At 42.7% G+C, this 25,113-nt stretch overlaps 1 protein-coding gene across 1 annotated transcript; it reads right to left on the bottom strand.

Moving 5' to 3' along the window:
* Window positions 1-7,196: 7,196 nt before the first annotated feature.
* LOC136422990 (uncharacterized) lies at window positions 7,197-13,279 on the bottom strand. Its single transcript, XM_066411002.1, has 6 exons — window positions 13,225-13,279; window positions 12,019-12,125; window positions 11,614-11,640; window positions 8,753-8,829; window positions 8,061-8,175; window positions 7,197-7,762 (listed from the first exon to the last, which is right to left on the bottom strand). The coding sequence occupies exons 1-6, from the start codon at window positions 13,277-13,279 to the stop codon at window positions 7,418-7,420; spliced, it is 726 nt and encodes a 241-aa protein (XP_066267099.1). The 3' UTR covers window positions 7,197-7,417.
* Window positions 13,280-25,113: the final 11,834 nt, after the last annotated feature.

Genomic DNA, 25,113 nt, shown 5'->3' with positions numbered 1-25,113 from the left:
GAGCCTACCAGGGGGTCCACAATGCAACCTGTCCCCTACCCTTTTCCAAGTTACCGGTACCTTTATTGCATTGGCTACAGCATTAAACAAGGCTAAAAATTTTTGTCTGTGAGTGAGCCTATCAGGGCGCCCACAATGCAACTTGTCTCCTTCTTTGCTCCTAGCTCTCCTGGCCCCCGTCACAAGCAAAACTGCAAAGGGGGGGCCGTGACAATTTCTTTGCTCCCCCCCCCCCCCCCCAAGATATTTCTTGTGTGCAATGCAACCTGTGCCCTACCCTTTTGGTGTGGCTACAGCATTATGCCCCCCCCCCCATGTATTCTGTGTGTCGGGGGAGGGGGGCGTTGCGGCCCCCCTGTCACCAGCGAAAACTGCAAGGGGGGCCGCGGCAATACCAACTGTCCACTGCCTTCTCAACACCCAAACACACACACCAAACATGGATTCAAGGTTATTCAAGGGGCCCCCAACAAAATTCCTTGGGGGCCCCTAACATTGTTATGAAGCCTCCTTTATGTGTTTGTGGACTTACTCTTTCGCTATTTGCAAAGTTCTCTTAAAGGTTCAAAATTCATCCTGTAAATTGCTTGATTCCTAAAATTTCTACTATAATGGCACATTGCAATCTTATTGTGCTGCTTGTATACTATATACTTGTTGATTTTGGTTTCATGCTTGGTTGCTGTATATCTAGAATGAAAATGTCAAATAAAACCTTTCAAGGGAGTTTGGGTTACTTTGACTTTGTTGGGAGACATTAAGCTCCTGAGGAATCAGTCTTAGAATGGACGGCAAATTCATAGTAATTGGAATGTTACGTTGGTTAGAGATTCGATAGAAATGATTTTCTTCATGATGTGGACATTCAAAGCAGAAATCAAAGTGGTGATGAATCCACCACAGCTCAATCCCCACCCCCACAGCACACCCCAAGTACAGCTCCCAAATGATGAGACTCATTTGTTACTGCCAACAAAAAACATAGCCATTCCTCCCTCTCCCTGAAACACCTCCCACTCCCTAAACCACCGGCCTCAAGCTGCATGACTGGATCCATCTGTCCGAGATGCTCAGGAGACACAGCAGCAGCCCTGTGCTGTGAAAGAGCGCCCCCCGTCTCCCCTCCCACAGCCGCTGAGAGCCCCCCCACCACAACAACAGCAGCACTGGAGCCTCCCCAAACTGCCCTCACCACATGGACACCAATGCAGTTTGAGTAACCGTACCTTTTTTCAATGCCGTGGCTGAGTATATATGTAACATTAACCATGCTTAAGATATATCATTCGCAGTCTTAAAACCATAAAACATTGTGCCAGCTGTGCACTTTACTGAGGATACAGTCCACTCTTTTACTCACACTTGGCGAGATGCCTAGTTGCACACAGACATTGACATATTACACGGTACAATCTTTATCTAGGGATAAGCAGTGATCTGTGCTGGGGGCACCCTTTCAAAGCAGTGAAAGATGACCTTAGCTCTTTCCAGAGGGCCTGAGTAGATGTAGTGATAGGTTGATATCTTTTACGTTTCCATGACAACATGGCGCATAAATTCTTCCGCTTCCTCTCTGGCAGACTGGCGCTGAAGTGATGAAAACAAAACGGGTCAGGCATCATTTTCAAGAGGTTAATAAAGTAATGTATAGATTTATGGAATTTGAAATGGGGGAAAGAAGAAAAGCTCTTAAGTATCTAACATTGTTCTTGTAATAACACAACCAAATGTCTGTACCTTTAAGTTCTCTTGCGCAAATTGTAAGGGGAATGTCTGACCGCTCTTCTGGATGCTTTGACTGTAATGACAGATCACATTTCAATTGTTGTTTTAAATTCATCACACAAAATCACCTGTGTATGCCATACAAAATTTCCTTTTAAAAACATGAAGTAAAACAGCGAAATCAGCTGGTACTAATGAGCCGTATAAGAGGAACAATAGTATAAGAACAGGTGTGCTAAGTGTTCTAATGACTACAGCAGTTCATCTTTCAGCACCATGGACAGACAGGTCTGGTCCTGATTTCGTGTAAATAAATGACAATGTGCTAGTCTTATAGTGTAAACTTAACCAAGACAATAGTACAATTGTTTCATACAGAACCTACCGGCAGGACCTTGAGCGGCGTCCCACTCTGCAGTGTTTTGAAGACGTCTCAACATGAGAGGGATGTGTACTGTGGTGGAAAATACAAAACAAGTTAACAACAAAATACAAAGGTCTACTTACTACAATATTTCATAATCCACAAATGGGCTATGTACATTTTGTATGTACTATTTCATGAAATGACACCAGCAATTCATGTGCATTTACTAAAAAAAGGGAGATGTGAAGAAAAATGTGACAAAACACTATTGAATACTGTCATAAATAAACACCCCTTACAGTTATAAAATGTACATGTTCATATATATCTGAAATCTGAAAGGTATAACTATAAGTGCTCAAACTTTGAAAATATTAACATAAATGGCTATTCTGACAACAATACACATCTTAGGTTTATGCATCATTGTATTAAGGGAGCACACCCCAGTTTATTTGGGGTTTCAATTGAAGGCTGCGCACCCTCAAGTCTAGGTACTGTCTCTTCCAGGGAATTATTCCGAAGTACATCAACTGTGTATGGGGTGAAAGCCTATCCCTTCCATAACAAAACCAACTAAGCTTTGTTTCTTCAACCTCTCTAATTTTGGTAAATTATAAGAAAAACTCATGACTTTCACGTCAAAAATGATGCACAAAATTTGGCATTTTCCCACAGTATAAATGTGGTAGAAACATTTTTTGCAGCAGTAATGACTGATGTTGTCAGAAAGAGGAAAACCTACTGTATAATCAAGCCAATTATAAAGAAAATTTTAGTACTTCAATTTCTCTAATCATCCACAGCGCGAGGCATGTCAACATCACAAACAGAACGCAACAATATTAATGGTCAATCTCGGGTCAGGGGACACCTCACTATCAATGTGGATGGATATCTGGAAATAAAACTCGGACCGAAATGCAATTTTCAACGAAAACGCACCAATTCATATGCTTTTCAGCTATGCTAGTATATAATATCACTTCAAAGCACCTTATGAGAAATGTGAACTCAAATCCTGCCCCTCAAAACCCTTTCGTCACTTTTTTGCCGCGAACTATCTCGGATGGGGTGTGCACCGTTAAAGCCAAAACGTGAATTGTTCATATAAGATGCAATTTGGAAGAGTCTATTCTGCTTAGGGTGCCATTGGATGGGTCCCTTATTGCATGGGGCCAATTTAGGATAAATATTTTGAACCTCTTTGGTTTCAGAATAATCCATTATATCATGTTAATTGAGAAAAGCTGATCAATTTTACATGACACTGTATTAAGCTAACAAATAATATCTAGATAGACGATAGGAGCAGCGTAGAATTAACACAGACACTGCCAGGATACAGGTTAATCGGTTAGGTCGTCTAGATATGAAGGTGGTTTAGTGGACCAGTACAGCAAGTTTAATTCATAGGATAGAGATAGCTGGTGCGAACTAAGTATGACAAGTCATAGGATTTAACTAATTGTAAAGAGCTGTTTTAGTACAAGTAATTTTGGAACAGTCAATTTTCGCAAGAGGGCTAGGGATATAGAAATATGCTGTGTCTGCTAGCAAGCATGAATAGTCTGATACAAGAAGAGTGGAAAGACCAAGGTTGAAATATGATACAAAGACAAGGTGCTTCACCATCATACAGATTTTTCTTTTATTAAAAACACATTGTGCATGAGAAATGACTGGCTTCAGTCAGAGAAGGGCTGCAAGGCTTTTCAGGTGCAACTACAAGTGAACAAGAATGATAAAATGTTTTAAAAGAAATGTTTGAACATAAGCAATTAAGCAGTGAGAGTACTGAACAGAGCATGCATGACACTTTAACATCGACTGAGATCTGCTATACAATGTCATGTACATGTACATGTATGTCACATAAAAAAAGGCTCTACCAAATAAATTTTGTTCTATCCTTAGAAATAGAAACTTTGCTGTAAATTCATGTTCACATTTTATTCCCTACAAATGTATTGGACTAGGTGGTGATACAAATACTGAAAATCCTTGATAATGTTTGATACATAACGAGTGTATAAAGAAAGAAGTTCACTTTCAAAAATGTGACGTAACATTCACAATCTGGGAATATCCTAAGAATTTGTTTCATTTGGCTACAAACAGTGGTAGTTGAATGCTAACCTGACATTTGAATCTACAACTGTTACACATTTTATATCATAACAAAGTTATTTGTACACAACCAAAATAGTGTTTTATTCAAAACCCATCTCTTGTTGTCACCTTCCTCTGGTCAATTCTGACTCAGCTTCTGTTATGCACTACAACTAGGTGTTGCTGCTAACAGATACGGTCCCAAACATAGTATTTACACAATAACATTACATTAGGTAGATCGCGAAAAAGTTATCACATGACTTTTTCATTTTTCAGAGACATCATTTACTAAGATTCCTCAGCATGGTTGCCGTGATTCCAGGAAAACTCGTGTTTTTTTTCAAGCAGGTTCGATTAAAAAACATTAAAGAATGATACTTTTTGGGTCCAAAATTTATATTTTTCTATGGTTTCTTATCACCCAAAATAAAGAGACAACAGACGATACCGATGAATACAACGGAAAGCAGTCAGAAACAGCTTTTTGCTGATATGATTACATTTTCCGTCCTACTTTTCTAGGCGGCATTGTAGCCCCTCGGACTGGAGGTGTCGACCTACATACCAAATCGTAAAAAAACTCTGTTCCGAGATCCTAAAATGCAGCCTTAAAGTTTGTAGCACCTGCACGTGAAGGGTTTTAGTGCAAGATGTATACCTGGACTTCCATCATAATGATGTTCCTAAGGCATCTTGTACTTTCCACTGCTGAACACAGTACAGGGAGCCATTTTACCACTCTCTACAGCTTCTTGGCGGCTAAGCTGGTCCCACCAGCCTTCCTCTTGGACGTTTAAGAAAATAGATACTTCATTAGTAAGATAAAGACTTGTATTGAATGTATTGCACAATGTAGTACATTATAATACAGGGCTCAAAATTCTCACCTGCTGCCTGTAATTTGTGGAAAAGATAGATTGAAGACTAACTTGCAATCTGCCGGGCTATAAGATAATGAGCATTAGACAGCAAAAAGATATTTTGAGCCCTGTTATGTATTTCAGTTAATATCGATAATTATTGTTTTATCAAGACCGCTGTGGAAGCAAAGCTGGCAAAATGCCAGCCAAAAATCTCAAATAAGTCGAGTAAACTTGATAAAACAGTGTTAGTACATGTTTATAATGTGAAGCAACCCTGTTATGTAACAATAACAAATGCCATTCCTGACATTGGCAACAAGTTGAACAACATGAACCTGAATGTCCATGAACTTGAACCTGAATGTCTATTATCTGGTGTCAACTTACCAGTACTCTGCGAGAAATCGGTAGGCTCATGCAGGGTACTAAACAAAATCTCAGGTTGTGTGATCGTCAGCGGGTTAACTACAAATAATGCTTGCAAGCCCTGATAATGTGTGTTTGTGATCAAAAGGATCTTGATTTATAGTTGCGAAGGCACAGACTGAGAAAGAAACAAGTTATCAAAGTACGTAAAGTCTCATCTTAGCAAAGAAGGCTTAATTGTTAGTAGTAGCATTTGCTGATGAAAACAATGGTTTTCACAAAGGGTTCTACTGTTACTGTCAGTACGTAGTAACTGAGTTAGGCCCAATTTACACTTGTCCTTTTAACTGTAGTACTACACATGGTAGTCTACTACTGTAGTAGACTACAGCTTTTTTCTGGGTGAAAAAGAAAACTACTGCAGAAGTCTACTACAGCCTCGGGGGTAGTAGTACTACACTTCGGCGGAGATTCTGCGAGACTTCGAACCGGGTGTAAAGAGAAACTGTAGTACAGAGGTAGTAGACTACACTTCGAAGGCAACAACCATGTTCGATCTGACGTAATTCGAACTGATCGCGCGTTCCATTTCGGGTCATCTGCGGTCATTCTTAGTTTTCTCAGTAAAACCGAGCTTTTTCCTGAGCTCGGGGCCCTTTTTCTTGGTATTTCGCATCATATAAAACCCCTACCTTTTCACAAATAAAAAACATGCTGAAATGTCCTCACGCGATTTTTCAAAGGTCACAATAGGTCACTACAGTTTCGTGACAACCAGGAACAGCAGGCGTCCTGCTAGGCTTCCTGTCGTTGAGTGTAAAGTGGACGCGAATCTGAAGTCTACTGCAGTAGTAGACAGTACCATGTGTAGTACTACAGTTTCATTGAACAAGTGTAAATTGGGCCTTAGTTATTGTTTATATTACACACTACTGGCTTCCATAGAATGTTTAGAATGTATTTCAAGTGTGCCGCTGTTGAAAATTGGAATACTGGATTCAGAGCATGTTTGCATTTTGCATTGAAATGTGTTTTTTTTTTCTACTACAACACAGTGTATTCCACATCACCTTCAGTCCTGGCCCTCTCGGGATTGCATCGGCTTTCGGGCGATACAACCTGCAGTCGGGCCGGTACCTCAAGCGATGTGGAATACACTATATCTACATGTATCTCAGATACAGGCAGCTACAGGCAGTGTATGAAGTTGAAGTCTAACAAGTGCTTGGAGTCCTTAATTAAAACCATGCATCAGACATCAAGTTGTGCAGATATTCAAAGGACGACGGACACACCACCCAATATCTGCTTAGCACAAAACCGCTCAGTGCACAGCCACAAAACGTTCGGCCTGTTCCACATGCTCATCAAGACGGGGGTGCTTTTAAGAATGAGAAAAGCAGATAGATAGCCGCACTATTATCTCTATTGCCTGTCCGCATCACTTGAAAAACCTGAATCAGCCTGTAGTGTGCTCTGAGCAGTGAACTATATCATTATACTACGTGTAACCTCCTTTTCATTTGCAGCAAAATCTTCATATCTTAAGGCCACACCAGTTTAATTTCTTGGTTACTGGAATTTTAAAAAAATGGATCAGGTGCAAGTTTTCACCCCAGCCTTCTGTTTGATGATGTCCTCATATTGCTACGATTTAAAAAATAATCTGTTAACAACGAAGAAATCAAAATGGTGTGGCTTTATCTGTTGTTTCAAAATAGACTTGGTTTAGTTCTTAGCCAAGCCTTGATGACTGCAATGTTACTTGAACTTTTCAAGTGCAGCAAAAACTTGAATTCAAACCACTATGATCTTAAATCTATCTGTTGTCTCAACAATAGTTTAAAGTGTTACAAAAAGTGACCGTTTAGTTCTTAGCCACTTTAGTCATTGTTTTCAGTTACAGACAGTTATAGCAGTGATAGCATACACCAGTCCTATCATACTCTATCTACTGGGTGCTTTAATTTGCAGTACTCCATTACCAATGGTCTACAGAGAAATGTCTGAATAGTTGGTGTTGCCCACCTTTGATGTTAGCAGTCCTGGCGGTGCTGGTGACGTTCAGGGAGGAGCTCATCATGGCCGCACGCTTCCTGGCCTCAGCCTCCTGGTTCTCGCGGCGCTCCCGTTCCTGTCGTTCCCGGTTCACGATGGCCGCAAGCTTCCTGGCCTCGGCCTCCTGGTTCTCGCGGTGCTCCCGTTCCTGTCGTTCCCGGTTCATGATGGCCGCACGCTTCCTGGCCTCGGCCTCCTGGTTCTCGCGGCGCTCCCGTTCCTGTCGTTCCCGCTCCTTCTGCATGTTCTCTGCAAGGCGCTGGCGATCCTGAAAATATTTGACAAAATGCGTCAGAACTAAGTATTACAGTGTTTATCTTCAGAAGGCCTTTTTTTAAAAGGTTTTGATTTTTAATTATTGTCCAATACACAACAAAAACAAAACAGCAAGAAAGTACAATTAGTATTACATCCTTTCTCAACGTTCGAAATATGAAATAAAACCCTATTCCTAATAGATAAATGATAAAAATTTATCATAAACACCAGATCCAATTTTAAACTATATTATATATAGAATACTAAAATAAGAGGCACTCGTCTGTTGGATTGGAAAGCTATTTTACCCTTTCTTTCTGCTTCTCGGCGTCTTCCTCAGCTTTCTTTTCTGCCTCCTCGCGAGCCTTCCTCTCCTTTGCAGTCTGCTCCCACAGAACTTCGAAAGCCTGGCGGTTACGCTCTCTACAACAAAAGAAAACAACAGTTTCTCTCTCTTAACTCCGTGAAATGATAAGAGTTTCTCGTATATGTCTTCTTTAACAGTAGTTCATCAACTGTGCAAATATTGTTTTGATTAACACTTAGCATGTGTCCATTAATCACTTCCTGTCACTATACAGGGAACGTGACATTAGCCTATGGAAAATATATCACTGCAAAACAGACCTAAACTAAAACCATTGTTGTTGTTGTTGTCCTTGTTTAACGTCTATTATATCGCTAGACGTGGTCTCTTGGTGCTGTGTTACGCTTGGTTCAGATACGAGGCTATTGTCTCTCTAGGTGTTTAACTCTTGGTCGCTTAAAAACCACTCAGTTCCATGAAATACATTGTAGCTGGATTTCACTGACCCCATATAATAATTTAAATAATAATAATATATAACCTGGAATGTCTGTCAGTTCTCACACAAAAATGATATAGTCTAGTACTACTTCTGGCAACTCTAACCTAAACTTCCTGTACGACACTCTTACCTTTACAAAAACTAAAATAATACCTCCCGCGTTTCACAGAGGTAACAACTGAAAAAATCACCTCTCCTCAGCAGCACGACGCCTCTCCAACTTGGCCTGTCGGGAATCAGGATATCGCTTATGCCGCAGTTCTTCTTCCTGTAGAAAATGTATGATATAACTTACATGTATGAGTCAGTAAGGGACTTTACAATACTTACTGGGGGGAGGTGGGTAACGGGTGCACTGGGAGGGAGGGCCACTGAGAAATTTTTTGGCCTGGGGGGAGGGCCATCGAACAAAAAAATTGATAGTTTGAAGGGCCATCAAAGAAGTTTGTAAAAATTCATGATCCATCCAAAGTGCTGGTTATTAAATTTGGAGAATATGCTGTACTTCTCAGAAAATAGCATAGCAATCTGCCATTTAGAACGCCCATACATCCTTAAAAAATCCCTATATTCTATTAAGGCATGTGTAGAATATGACTGCGGGGCGTCCGTCCGTCAAATGACCAGCAAATCTCACTTTGGAGGGGCTGGACTCAGATTTGAACACACATTTTGCAAAGAAGTAATCATGGTAAAAAAATTAGACAATTTAACACAGACTTATGTCCTACAATTCTGTTCAAATACACAGGGACAGTTCCAAAGCCCTTGTCTCTAAGCAGATGGAAGGATCCGGCTGTCTCAGTTTCTAAAACAGACATTTTGTCTGTTTTTTTAACATTCATTGTAAATGTTTTCCAGTATTTCACTTTTTAATCATTTTCCCATTCCTATACACAGGGCTCGAAATTCATTTTTGGAAATACCGGTAGGCGCACTGGTGCACCCAACCCAAAAAATTAGGTGCACAGAAAGAATTTTTGGTGCACCACAGAGAATTAAGTTGAATGTCAGCAAAACATCATTACAATGTTCAACGCTATTAAGAACTTCAATCTGTAATTCTATAGCTAACCTTAAAATTTCAAACAAGTGATACATCAAATAAAGTACAACAAAAGGTTATATTACTTTTTCTGGTAGAATATTATGTATACTTAGTGAACAATTGTACCCTTATCCTATCGCCTACAAAAATATCTCAGTGCACCCACATGCAGTCAAAAATTAGGTGCACAGCTCCAATTTTGGGCGCACACAGGTGCACATGCGCCCACTATTTCGAGCCCTGCTACATGTATAGGGAAAAGTATAAAGGCAGATCTTAACAACTGCTTGGAGATGAGGTGAAGGTCCCATTACCCATGACCACAGTGTTGGTACAGACATCCAAGTGATCAGCAGTGGACATACATTCTGTGCTTCATGCTCCCGAACTTCCCTCATCGTGGCTGTGTGCACATAAAATCATGATCAGCCATTCAGTTGACTACGTAATTGACTTGATTGTGTAGCCATTTTGCATTCGTCCCGAGGTTAACAATTATAGCTACTTGATACTTGGGCTACCTTGGCTGTATGTATGCCAGCCAAAGCACTGGCAAAAATAGTTCTGGGAATAGTTACTTGTCAGTCCATGTGAATTCTGTTTCAACAGCGCAAGTTTCAGTACAACAAACAGATATCATCCTTAGCATGAAAGTTCTTCTGTTACAAATCCCAATTCTCTTACAGTGTTGGATGAAAAGTTTAATCTAGTAAATAGATATCATCCTTATTCAGTATGAACAGCAATGACAAGTACAGTTGAAATTGTTATCGATGCAGTTCAATCACCCAAGATTACAAATAAAATTATGTTCATACCAGGATAGTTCGCCTTCCAACGCTTGTTTGCTTCTTTGATCGCCTACGAGTTACAACAAAGGGAATCTTTAAAGCAAGGCTGTTGACATCCTATTAGTAATGCAAAGTAGTTTAATTGACAGTACATGTAAATGTCCAGAAGTGAAGGAATTTGTAGGAATTAGTTCATTCATTAGTTCATTATTCTTGCTCAAGAATGTCAATCAGTCTTATTCTCACACCATATACAGGATCATCTAAAGAGCTAGAGTTATTCAAGGCCCACTTTACACTGAGTCAGTTAACCAGCATGTGTCGCTTAATCGTTATTGGTCTAAAGAGGAAATAAGCGCCTGGCGATATGTCGATTTTTACACGAATCGACCCAGACCACCTTCCCCTGTGTGCCGCTCCAGTGGGGGGTCGTGACGGTTCCTCTCTGTGTGTAAAGAGAACCCGGCTCCGGTGACGCTCAGGAGGTTATGTGTCATATGTAAACGTTATGCTAATAAGCCTGCGCTAGCGATAGAAGTATGTTTTCCTCATTCTGAAAGGTTTGTGCCATTGTCATTGAAAGTTGTCGAATATTTAAAGTGCAAATATTGGCCTGCCACCAGTGGCTGCTTCTTTGGTGTTCTGCTATGACCCGATCAACTGCCCGGCTTGCACAACCGCCAGCGTGGCAAGGGCAAACGGCAGGTTGGGTCTTGCCCGTCCCTGTAAATGAGTCTAATCTTCCTCTTTTCTTGGGTACGTACGCAGCGTCTCATATGCAGGAAAACGCATGTAGCAAACATAAGAAAAGTAACTGCAAGACGAAAATAGGCAGCTCTTCTACCGTCATTTTGAATCGGGCTCGACTCTGTGCCACGGCTGGCGCACTGTGCTTCCGCCTGTAGGTCTAAAGACAACCGTCACCGGTAGCAAAGCGTTGCATGCCTGTTATGTGACACAAGTGTAAAGTGGGCCTAAGGTTAACAGGATTATGAGCATTTATATGATTAAGAAGCAGCCGAACGTACCAGTTCACAATTACAGTATTTTCCAACCAGGGAAGTTAAATAATGATGGCAAGTAAAATGTATTTACGATGAAATAGACAGTCTGAGAATAGATTAAGATGAAAATACATCAATCAAATTGTAACGATATCTTGATACTGATGTATCAACAATACAACTTCCATCAAAAATTATATTTTACTTACATCTTCCCTCTTCCTCTTTCTGCCACCCTGCGTTCAAATCAGATTCAATTATTAGAAAATCATTTTCCAGTCATAATCCACGTCACAGTTGCGGTAAATGCTTAAAGAGGAATGGCGGAGTCAAAGCAGATTTACAGTGGGGACATCAGAAAATTTCACTCCTAGAGTATCGCTGAAGAGCAGAAGGTATCTTTACATATCATTTTTCTTAATCTTCTCCACATGCAATCTATGTTAACTTTATACTTCCATAGTGATAACTTTGTTACTATAAAACCTGTTTAATAGTTTCAATACAGAATCAGAGTTAATTGGTCCATCTTTGAAGCAATTTAATTGCAACAAAATATAAATAGATAAAGATCAACACACTGTAAAATCAGAGGCTAACTGCATGTTACTCACAGATTGTATCACTGACTGTAAAAATCCAAATGCCATGTTGGAGCTGTAGTCAAACACAGGTCCATGTCCAGCTTCCTCCTCATCTTCCTCCTGCTCCCCATCATCATCTAGTATTGGAAAAAGATGAGAACACAGTATACGGTTACTCAAATAAGCACTTTTCCATTAAAGATCCTCTTGATGGAATAGCACTAAGTGCTGCGCACCTAAACGTACAGGTACCGGTACAGACGTTTAGGACGCGTGATAAACAAACAGCACCATGTTTTTCTTTTAATTTGCCGATTTCCAGCGTTTTAAACGGCAACTTTTTGGGGAGTCCTTACCATTAAAGCACTACCATAATAAAGTCAAACATGGCGGCGGTAAAACTCAGACCTCTCAAAATTGCGTTCATGAATGAATGAAATTAATTGCTTGAGCTGTTCAGCTCTATGGCAAATGATACAGCAAAAAGTCTAAATTCTAAAAACTATGACAATCAGAACATATTTTTAAAGGCTTGACAATCCTACATTTCCCGGGGTAATGATGCCCCCGCACCTCGATTGCCAGCGCCTTCTTGGCTGGTGGGAACGCTGATTGAAGTCTTATATCGTTGCTTACAGTGCTTGAAGGAAGGTAAAGCAGTTTTATGGCCAATAAAGTGGAAATTAATAAATGCTGGAATATTTATGGTAGTGACATCTACTAACACCGTTTAGCACATATGCTTAATAACTTAATACTTTCAGCTTTTAAAACCACACATAAACGTCACAAGCATACTGATGGTCCCCTTAGTTTCGCGAGGCCACAAAAACTAGACCCGCCTACACTTGTGAATAACATATATTTTGATTAAAAAATCAAAATACATTGTAAAAAGTTATTCTAAGAAAAGGGTGCGGTTGGGCGGGGAACATGAAAAGCCACCGCTGCTTTATTCAGTCTAGCTATAACCTTCTGCTTCAGTCGAGCTACATATGATGTATATAACCTTGTTCAAGGTGTCAATTACTTGGGATCTACTGTGTATCTATCCCCATTGTCCAGTTGCTTTCTCACTGTCACAACATTTTAACAACTTTCTTTGTTTATTCGATAATAATTGTTCCAAAGTTAATAATTTAAAAAAAAAAAATCCCAGCTTAGTAAAGGGACTTAAAAAAAAAAAACAGCGCTAGCAACACTTCACCCCATAGAAATACACAGCAACTCAAATACTGCCCTCTACGGGTAGTTGCCGGTACTGCAGGTTTGCGTCATTACTCTCACGCATTCTCGCAATACTTAGCGTTAGTTAATGGATCCAACATGGCGGCTGCAAAATATCGTCTCTCGACTGGGTGCCAGTCTCTCTTTATGGACAGATTTTTGCGTTTCAGGCAGAATAAACAAGTTGACCGTGGATGCAAACGAATGAAAAAATATCATAACTTTATTAACTTGTTTGGTTGGGGGTCAATGTCAGTAATTTGATTGAAAACTTACGAAAGTGAGAGCGTGTGTGAGCGCTTGTACTGGTGGAGCCGCTCGTACTGGCGCAGGTGGAGCCACTCGTACTGGCGCAGGTGGAGCCGTTGTCACTGGCGGAGCTGGTCGTACTGGCGCAGGTGGAGCCGTTGTTGCTGGCGGAGCTGATCGTACTGGCGCAGGTGGAGCCGTTGTTGCTGGCGGAGCTGGTCGTACTGGCGCAGGTGGAGCCGTTGTCACTGGCGGAGCTGATCGTACTGGCGTAGGTGGAGCCGTTGTCACTGGCGGAGCTGGTCGTACTGGCGCAGGTGGAGCCGTTGTTGCTGGCGGAGCTGATCGTACTGGCGCAGGTGGAGCCGTTGTCACTGGCGGAGCTGATCGTACTGGCGCAGGTGGAGCCGTTGTCACTGGCGGAGCTGATCGTACTGGCGCAGGTGGAGCCGTTGTTGCTGGCGGAGCTGATCGTGCTGGCGCAGGTGGAGCCGTTGTTGCTGGCGGAGCTGGTCGTACTGGCGCAGGTGGAGCCGTTGTGGCTGGCGGAGCTGATCGTACTGGCGCAGGTGGAGCCGTTGTTGCTGGCGGAGCTGGTCGTACTGGCGCAGGTGGAGCCGTTGTTGCTGGCGGAGCTGATCGTACTGGCGCAGGTGGAGCCGTTGTCACAGGCGGAGCTGATCGTACTGGCGTAGGTGGAGCCGTTGTTGCTGGCGGAGCTGGTCGTACTGGCGCAGGTGGAGCCGTTGTCACTGGCGGAGCTGATCGTACTGGCGTAGGTGGAGCCGTTGTCACTGGCGGAGCTGATCGTACTGGCGTAGGTGGAGCCGTTGTTGCTGGCGGAGCTGATCGTACTGGCGCAGGTGGAGCCGTTGCTGCTGGCGGAGCTGATCGTACTGGCGCAGGTGGAGCCGTTGTCACTGGCGGAGCTGGTCGTACTGGCGCAGGTGGAGCCGTTGTCACTGGCGGAGCTGATCGTACTGGCGCAGGTGGAGCCGTTGTTGCTGGCGGAGCTGGTCGTACTGGCGCAGGTGGAGCCGTTGTTGCTGGCGGAGCTGGTCGTACTGGCGCAGGTGGAGCCGTTGTTGCTGGCGGAGCTGATCGTACTGGCGTAGGTGGAGCCGTTGTTGCTGGCGGAGCTGGTCGTACTGGCGTAGGTGGAGCCGTTGTTGCTGGCGGAGCTGATCGTACTGGTGCAGGTGGAGCCGTTGTTGCTGGCGGAGCTGATCGTACTGGTGCAGGTGGAGCCGTTGTTGCTGGCGGAGCTGATCGTACTGGCGCAGGTGGAGCCGTTGTTGCTGGCGGAGCTGATCGTACTGGCGCAGGTGGAGCCGTTGTCACTGGCGGAGCTGGTCGTACTGGCGTAGGTGGAGCCGTTGTTGCTGGCGGAGCTGGTCGTACTGGCGTAGGTGGAGCCGTTGTTGCTGGCGGAGCTGATCGTACTGGTGCAGGTGGAGCCGTTGTTGCTGGCGGAGCTGATCGTACTGGTGCAGGTGGAGCCGTTGTTGCTGGCGGAGCTGATCGTACTGGCGCAGGTGGAGCCGTTGTCACTGGCGGAGCTGATCGTACTGGCGTAGGTGGAGCCGTTGTTGCTGGCGGAGCTGATCGTACTGGTGCAGGTGGAGCCGTTGTTGCTGGCGGAGCTGGTCGTACTGGCGCAGGTGGAGCCGTTGTCACTGGCGGAGCTGATCGTACTGGCGTAGGTGGAGCCGTTGTTGCTGGCGGAGCTGATCGTACTGGTGCAGGTGGAGCCGTTGTTGCTGGCGGAGCTGATCGTACTGGTGCAGGTGGAGCCGTTGTTGCTGGCGGAGCTGATCGTACTGGCGCAGGTGGAGCCGTTGTCACTGGCGGAGCTGATCGTACTGGCGTAGGTGGAGCCGTTGTTGCTGGCGGAGCTGATCGTACTGGTGCAGGTGGAGCCGTTGTTGCTGGCGGAGCTGATCGTACTGGTGCAGGTGGAGCCGTTGTTGCTGGCGGAGCTGATCGTACTGGCGCAGGTGGAGCCGTTGTCACTGGCGGAGCTGATCGTACTGGCGTAGGTGGAGCCGTTGTTGCTGGCGGAGCTGATCGTACTGGTGCAGGTGGAGCCGTTGTTGCTGGCGGAGCTGATCGTACTGGCGCAGGTGGAGCCGTTGTTGCTGGCGGAGCTGATCGTACTGGCGCAGGTGGAGCCGTTGTCACTGGCGGAGCTGGTCGTACTGGCGCAGGTGGAGCCGTTGTCACTGGCGGAGCTGGTCGTACTGGCGCAGGTGGAGCCGTTGTCACTGGCGGAGCTGATCGTACTGGCGTAGGTGGAGCCGTTGTTGCTGGCGGAGCTGGTCGTACTGGTGCAGGTGGAGCCGTTGTTGCTGGCGGAGCTGATCGTACTGGCGCAGGTGGAGCCGTTGTTGCTGGCGGAGCTGATCGTACTGGCGCAGGTGGAGCCGTTGTCACTGGCGGAGCTGATCGTACTGGCGTAGGTGGAGCCGTTGTTGCTGGCGGAGCTGATCGTACTGGCGTAGGTGGAGCCGTTGTTGCTGGCGGAGCTGGTCGTACTGGCGCAGGTGGAGCCGTTGTTGCTGGCGGAGCTGATCGTACTGGCGCAGGTGGAGCCGTTGTCACTGGCGGAGCTGATCGTACTGGCGTAGGTGGAGCCGTTGTTGCTGGCGGAGCTGATCGTACTGGTGCAGGTGGAGCCGTTGTTGCTGGCGGAGCTGGTCGTACTGGCGCAGGTGGAGCCGTTGTAACTGGCGCAGGTGGAGTCGGCGCTGGCAGCCATGGCGCACTGCAAAAAATAAGAGTTGAATCAGATATACCTGAAATTCATGTGCACAACGCAGGCATACAACACACAATATACTTTAAAGTCCTCTTTTGAGTACTGTATGCAGAAATGTTCGCGGTGGTTTTATGTTCGCAGTGTTCGCTGTGAAGTCTTAACAGCAAATTTAAAACCACCGCCAACATTTTTATCTAATACTCTTATACAGTTGTAGTTAAGTATGTGACTATAGCACTGCCCTGAAATTTAAACCACCGCAAACACTCCATTTTCCCCCTAGCGCAAGATAAAGACTTAAATGCATTATTTTACAGTACATCTTTCACAGAAACACATGAACTTCTTCACTAGACTGCCCATGTTCCAGTTAAGTTTACAATATTTCTCCAAGCGCACATTTTCGTACAACACCGACTGGAAAATGTCCTGACAGGGAAACAATCAGGCAAACAGATGCACACAAACTGAAAGTATACATAATATACACTGAGGCACCGAGGAGGAATTTGCATATATCCCATAATGCACCGCGGCATCAACTAAATCAACGTTCGAGCCGTGACATAATCATTTGAACAAATGGTGGGCCCCGGTGCTGGTGCGACCTTGGGAGGTCCCGTAAATACTTTGCTTTAATATGGTCGAACTGGAGCTTTTCGAGCACAAGCCGAAGGTGTTGCTTTACTCTGTTAATAAGTTCCCAATCAGGTTCTCCGGCATTTCTTGCTTCGAGTTGGTGACTTGTATTTAGGAGCTGCCACATAGGGGTATCGGGCGACCCACCAAACGTCTGGCGGACGTGCCTGATGCCGGACCGTGACCTCGACAGTGTGTTCACCGGAGTGTCATCTCCGGTGAAGCTGTCAGTATCAAGTCGAGTTCTACCATCAATGTGAGGTTCACCTTATTTTGTAGATCTTTTGTGACTTTGAGTAGTTTTTGTGGAATAGAGATACTGGTCGAAAAATGAACAAGTTCAGAGACAAAACAAAAGTTAAGAAATTATGGGGGTGAGGGGTGGAAGGGTTGGCATGCACACCCCCAGCTTTGTCACAGGTTTACAGTGCGTTTGGTACTATTCCCTGTAAAACTCTATATATGGTACAACTGTATTTGAATTGGTTTAGAAAATGTGTATCATATTTCTCCTACCCGCTAAAATGCAAAATTATATGCTGTCAATGCGCATGGTTTCATATCATTATAATGTTTGGGTATTGGAAGGGGGTATCTTTTTACTGAAGACTGGATAGTACTAATTCGTTTTGAAATTATAAAAAGAATTATGCCAAGCTTTATAGAATGAATTTAGGATTACTCAATTCAGCATTTATCCTGAATTAGGAGTAAATTATGATGAAAAATGACCATTATAAGTTTTGTGACAGTCCATGTGTGATTAATTGTTCAAAGAAATGTAGAAACTGATCCATCTTTGCTTGAAATTAGATCAACAATGATATTTTTGGCCAGTACTAAACCATGATGGCTTTTCTTACAGTTCAACTGTTCCAGAGATGTTGGAGAGTCGCCAGCCCGCGGGACACTTCTATGGGAGACAGAGGTGCTGCCATTACAGATTATACCACTTTGAATCTTTCACCGCTGACTGCTCATATCCCGGCTAATCTACCGTTTGAAATGGACGTACCGCCTGTTGACCTCAAACTACCCCATCCTGACCATGGCTGCTGTCAGAAGCCTGGACCTGTACCACATCCTGTCCTTGTCAACATGGCTCCAGATGCTCAACCTGACACTGACCTTCTCGTAGGTACCTTACAGGACATTCCTTTATCAGAGGAGTTTGATGACTCTGATCAACACTCTGATTCAGAGGGAAGCACAGACACTGATGAACACGACTGTAGCACTATGAATGGATAGATATTTTCCGTTGTTGGGTCCACATGGCAAACATACTACCAAGATGCCTTAAAAAAGTGTGAAGCCTTGAGACGGGAGGGAGATGATGTTGAAATCCGTGCAGCCTTTGAGCCTGGCAATGTTAAGGATAGAAATGCCATGATCAAGTTTGATGTCTTCTTGGCAAACACCAGATTGTGGGCTATTGCCCAAGTAAAAAAGTACCTAAACTGACCAGGGCATTATCAACAAGGGTCTTAAGTTACTGAGACTACTGTACACAAAATTCAACATGAGTATCGTCACCCTGCAAAGAAATTTATGTTTAAAGTTGAAGTTAAGATTGTCAAGAGAGGGAGTTGGGAGCAAGATACTTCAGACTATACCTACAATTCTTTCATTGTATCATAGAGTCTATTCCAAGTCACCAAGAGGGTTTTAAAATGAAATTTGTAAAAAAGGTTGAACTATTTGTTTGATGTTAATATTTCTAGTGTTCCAACTGTGATTTTAAGAAAACAAATGTTTCCATCATTTTCATACCCCACAATCCGCCAAGTGTTTACCAAGAAGACTTCAAAATGTGTTTCTAAATTATGACCTTGCAAAAAATGGAAACAGGTGGTTCTATCAATGAAAAATAATGTTATATGTAGACCCCACCTTTCTTTTCTGTACTACATTATTGACATTTTTATTGGCTATACTATTGTACGGTAGTATACAGAAAATTCTTTCTGTCTCCTGTCAGTCTCACTAGTGAACTGGTGGAAGATTCAAAGTTCTCCTGTCCGTCTGTTGGCAGCATCTCTGTCTCCCATAGAAGTGACTCCCAAATGTACTTAACTGGTACCTTACATTGATGGTAGAACTCGACTTGATACGCAGCTTCACCGGAGATGACACTCTAGCGAACACACTGTCGAGTTCGCCCGGTACCGCTATGTGGCAGCTCCTTGTCACCAGCTCGAAGCTTAAAAACGCCGGAGAACCGGATTGGGAACTTGTTAGAGTCCACACAACAAAGCAACACCTCCGGATTGTGCTCGAAAAGCTCTGGTTTGACTGTAAACAAAGTATTTACGAGACCTCCCAAGGTCGTCTTTGGCCCAGAACTCTTAAAACAAGTTTGGCTTAACTAAAGTGTAGTGGCTCAGTGCAGAAAGTGTTACTAGTATGTCTCTGTGAGGTTCTGATCCCACTTTTCAGTATCAGCCATATCAAGATGGCGAGAAGACCCTGTTAAGCTTACAAGAAAACATCATCGGCAATATTTGAACAACAGCACTTCTTTGTTCAATGCAACAAGTGACATAGAACTTCAAACAGTACACATGTGCAAAAGTCTATATCTAAGTTTCTGAAGAACACATGCAAAAACGTCTTACTTTGAAAGAACTAATACAGCATTTGGTGTTTTACTTTGATAAGTATAACATGACAGTATCTTCTCTAGAATATCTTCAGTATGTTATTATAAAAAAGGGTACTAGTATATACTTGTGATAAGATGACTGTCACATCTTTTTGTAATGTGTACACAGGAAGAAATAAAGGCACTTTTTCTGAAGAACACATCTCCAAGAGTTTGTCCTCAGTAACTTTGACAAGAACAAGAGATGCTATAAGAAGTTAAACTATGCAACAGATTATAACATCATACTACTATTAGGCCACACCAACTTGATTTTATGGATGACATCCTCTGGAGACCCCAAAATTAATGCGCGCGGGCGAAAAAAAAGAAAATCCAGCAAAAAAAAAAAAATGCTGCTTAACCACAGGACTACTACAAAGCTGGTACAGTCAAACCTGCCTATAGCGGTCACTCAAGGGACTGGCCAAAATCGACCGCTATGGACAGGTGGCCGCTCTATGGAAACGGTTGTTTGATTACGAGCAATAAGTGGCACATGTTTTCTGTACCCACTGAGAAACATTTATTCACATACATATACATGTACAGTCAAACTTGGTCTACCGACCACTCCCACAGGACGACCATCGGCTCAAGATGACTGCTTTCGGTAGGTCCGGATTTTTCCACAAGCAAATTTAAGTCCAAGTCGATCCATCGATCCGCCCCTAATCCGGAGCACATGCGACCAAAATGTTGCCAAAGACAACCGTGTCATTTTCAATTGCGCGGCGACATCATTTATCAGCAAATAATTGCGGTATTTCACGGTAAAATCAGCCTGTTAGGGTCGGATTCCTTGCCGGGAGAAAAAACAACAGCTGCAAGATGGCGCCTGTGAGGTCATAGGAATAGTCTACTGTAATGTGGGTGCAGCTGCATGTGTGAGTTATGATTTCACTCAACATTAAATAATACAAAATGTAAAATTATTTCGTCAAAGAAGTTCTTTGAAAAAAGATAACAGAATATTCAAAGAATGGATGACTTTATAACCTTTTTTTAGAGGATAAAAGGCGCCTGTCTCTTTCCGCCCTTTCAAAAATCCTTTGAAATATTTTGAGTGTGAAACCTTAAACTTGTAAACCTTCAATTCCCTTCTAATCAACTAATTAGCGTATTTTAACGAGCAAATGATCAAAATTACAGGCAAACTTTTTCCCTGCATGGGTGAGGGCAGGGTGTGGTGTGGTTTGGTGTGTGCTATTCCCAAGGGACTCAAGTCTATTCCCAAGGGAGAAAAATTTTGATGATAAAATTACTTTGATATTTTGAACCTACAAATGTATAGATAAATTCTCAATTTCAAATTTTCCACGCGGAAATTTTCCACACGAACGCGAAAAATTTCCACGCGAACAAAACCCCAACCCCACACACCGGGCACATGACCATGTGAAGGTAAACATTCTGCATTTGCTCGCAAATGTTGCCCCTCTAGTATCAATATCAATTCCAGGGCTATTCTTACACTGAGATAATGACATCAACTTGTATCAGGTTTACACAATTATGTATTATCGCTAGATAAAATTTGAAGACAATATGCTTTCTTCTTGACAAGTTAAGTTGGGAAGTGTACATCATCATCTGCAAGCGTGTAATCTTCAGGAATGTAAGACTCGGAATAATAACTGATACTTACCCGCTTGACGGGAACGGACTTGCGCCTGCTCTTCTTTGGGGATGACGTCCCAGCTCCATGTGCAATCTTGAACTGTGAAAAGTTTATGGAAATTAATGTCAGGGCTTGAGATTCATTTTTGGAAATAGGTGTTTGAAAGAATTTGGGGTGCACCGCATAAAATAAAGTTGAATGTCAGCAAAACATAACTACAAAGCTTAACGCTCTTAAAGAACAATCTGTAATTCTATAGCTAACTTCAAAATCTTAAACAAGTAATACATCACATAAAGTACAACAAAAGGTTATATAGTATCTTCTGATAGTTACACAATACATTTCAAGAATATTCTGTACACTATTACTAAGGTATCGTATAGTATCTTTACCTGATAGCCTTTGAAAATATCCAGGTGCACCCAGTCAAAAATTAGGTGCACAGGTACAATGTTGGGTGCACACAGGTGCACATGCACCCACTATTTGAGCCCTGAATGTCATACATATGTATGATTTTGAGCTTGTGTAAACTTATTCCAGTGCCCCAGTTTTCAATCATCCCCCCCCCCCCAACATGCACTGTCTCTTCTCACTCCTTACCTTAAAAAAGGAAAGTGATCTCGAACCAGTCCAGCTCAAATGAACTCAATGAAGTAATCTTCCACCAGTCGTGACAAAAAAGACAGGCGCTACATGTATGTACAGTATTTACAGGTTCATTGTACTGGGGAAATTCCCCTAGCTCTTTTCGACAAGCACAATGACAGTGGACCAAGGCTTAACATCCCGTCCTAAGGACTGCGACCTTTTCCGGTAGCGTGCATGTCGGGTGAGCGACACTGCCGGGATCAAACCCAGGGCTTCTAGTTCCAGAGGCAAGATCACTAACCACTGGACAATGTACGCTACCTACTTATCCCCTTCCCTTCCTCACTAGATATTGCAAACATTTTCTCCTAACGATAGATCCATTTTGCAATATTTACAAACAACTTACACCTTAAGAGAGCTGTAGGGGAAAATGTAAGTTACCTGATTTCCAAGGGATTTTAAAACATTGTATTATTTCTATTATTTGTATTGTAGTAAACTTAGTCTTAGGTATAGAGCCAAGTTGCTTGACAAAATGGACATCTGACCAAAAAGTATTCCTCAAGTAAAGATGGACTATTCCAGACTCAGAGCAAATGCAAAACGCAGTTTAACTGTTACATCATACATGTAAATGGAACGGTTACCGTGATATTTTTCTTATTGTTGAATTCAATTTTCAAAACGTCTTAGTGTTCTCACCAGGCCCCCGATGCTGTGTCTCAATGAGCATAGGGGTGTTTCTTTCTAGGAAAAACCAAAGCATGTATCAAAAAGTTCGGCTTTAGAATGCGGATGTGACAGAGAAAAAACTAACTTCACAAAATGTATCCCTCAAAATGCAGGAAGTGAGTGTCTTATTTGGTTATGAATTTCAAAATTTTGTGCAGGAAGATGACAGACTCCCAACCGTTATTTAACGGTCTTTAGCGGCCCGCGAAAAGTTGGCCTTCTGTGAAAAATCCTGGTGAGAACACTGATGCTCGTCGGGAGCTCCCCGGTTTATTTACGGTGGTGGGAGCGATGCTCGCCCGCCCGCCCAAACAGATTAGCCCGCCCGTGGTTGTGTTTACGGGGTTGGCTTTAATTAGCCGAAACTACGGTGGCTGCGAAACTCTATTGATGGCAACTAAGAAGACATTCTGACAGGTAAATATAGCAGACTGGGCACGGTAAAACAGACCTAAGCCGACCCGTAAAGACTGTGACCAGGCTAGTACATCTATATACCGTTACACCTGAAACGTTTCATCAAACTTCTGTGAATATATCAAGGGCTTAACTTCTGTGATTTCTGTGCCATGTCCATATTTTTAGAGTGTATGAGTAAATGTTTGATAAAGTTGGCACTAGTATCGGCCTGATCCTTCCCCCACACAACATTATGCACTTTACACATCAATGTTACAATACCGGCCAGTGTAAACGCCTAAAAATGGCGGTTATCCCGGCTATATACGGGCTACTAGTATGTCAGAAAACCTAAGATGTTGGAGACAATCTTATCGCCCCGAAAGAACATTTGAAAAGGGAACATACCTGCCGACAGGCCTTCTCCAAGTCGTCGTTGAACGCAAACATCTCGAATAAGCAAGGAGACCAACTTGGAATAAGCAAGTGAATATATATAGCGTTAAAGCGTTAGCAAGAAAATGTCACCCGACCGTTCTCGGTGAGTGAAACTGTCAACTGTGGACAAATTTCAAACTTTGGAAACTATGTCCCGACATGCATTGCGCTCATTATACTTTTAGTACGTTGATGATGTTATAATTAGACATCCAGTTGGCAAGATACACCAAAAATAATTACTCAAGCAACTGGATATTTTTTTTAATTTTCACAATTTTATCCAGTTGCTTGAGTAGTTTTTTTAGCATGCATTATGCTAATGAACTCATCTCCAAGCAGATGTTAGGGTTTAGAATCATAGCGTTTTCTGATCTATTGTTTTTTTCTTCTTCTGACATGTGGCACTCTGCCCTCAATAGAAATATTATTAGAAACAAAACAACAGCTGATCATACAATATATGTTTGAATATTTTGATACAACGATCTGCATATTTCCCGACATGCCGGTGTAACTTCCGGTCTGACGGGCTAGCTACACAGGCAAGCGACTTGGAAGACAGATTTCCTTGATAGACGTGACTGGAATAGTGAAAGGAAAGGTTCGTACCTTAGAAAAAAAAGACGTTTGGGCTGTTTTCTTCTATGAAATGTTATGATCCCGTAAATTTGAAGTGAGGTGATTAATTTCAGAAAAAGTAACGTAAACAAAACAAATGATGCAATAAGCCAATATAGGAGCGTCCAATATGAGAAGTTGGGAGGGGGGCGTCTGATAGTACCATCCTCTCTTTGTAAGTTGATATGATAGTGTCCTTCATTGTGGGGACTAGCTTTCTCTATAGCAAATTATCAACAGTCTGAAACATATTAAGTATCACTGCATATTCAGCACCTAGGACAGGGAAAGCAGGGTCGGACGAGGTTATAAAAATTTAATTGCCCATAAAAATCTATTGGTGGCATGATCAGACGAAAAATTTTCCAAGATTCAAGGAGAACGTAAATGGTGGGACCTGATAGAGCTTTGCTTGTGGAGCAAGACACTTTTTTCAGAATCAAAATCGGACTTATCATTGTCAAAAGATGGTGGTCCTTGGGGAATTGCTGTTATAATGTTTAGGCCACAGCAAGTAAATTTTCTGGATGACATCAGTGCGCGCATTGATTTTTGCCCAATTTTGAAATAAAAAACAAGAACTTTTTCACCCCTAAGCAATGGTCAATATACCATAAATAGGGCAAAATGACCCGAACGTTTGTCAGTTCCATCGAAAAAAGGTTCTACATACCATAACATTTGCACAGTTTGGAATGTTGAAAAATTTGTACAAATGTGTTGTGTATGCAAGCTGTAAAAAGATTGCACCGTAGTAGCCACGTCGACTCTACGGGGAAGACGTATTTACTTGTATATTATACTGTATAATATACAAGTAAATACGTCTTCCCATTCACGGCACGAAAAACGATATTTACGGATGCTTAAACAGTACTTAACGTCGACGTATTTTCCTTATTTACGCATCTATACGCCTCTTATACGAGTACGTAAAGATCGTCGTTACGTGGTCTTTCCGTGGGCGCGGATACATCCGTAATTTCCGTTTTTCACGTAGCCTTTAAGCAGTCTAAAGATATCGTAAATAAGGATTAAAGAACGTTTATATTTCATGTAAATACGACGTTTTTTTTCTTCTTTAAGCATCATTACGACTAATATACGTGTCGACTAATATATGTTTATAGAAGTAGGAAAGATGCCGTTTGTTTAAAACGCAACATTTCCTATAGGTAAACGGGTCATATAAGCTTAGGG

Source organism: Branchiostoma lanceolatum, chromosome 1 (assembly GCF_035083965.1).
Source record: "Branchiostoma lanceolatum isolate klBraLanc5 chromosome 1, klBraLanc5.hap2, whole genome shotgun sequence".
In the NCBI taxonomy this organism is placed as follows: domain Eukaryota; kingdom Metazoa; phylum Chordata; class Leptocardii; order Amphioxiformes; family Branchiostomatidae; genus Branchiostoma; species Branchiostoma lanceolatum.
Note: the sequence above shows the minus strand (reverse complement) of the source record. Positions and strands in the feature narration are given on the sequence as shown.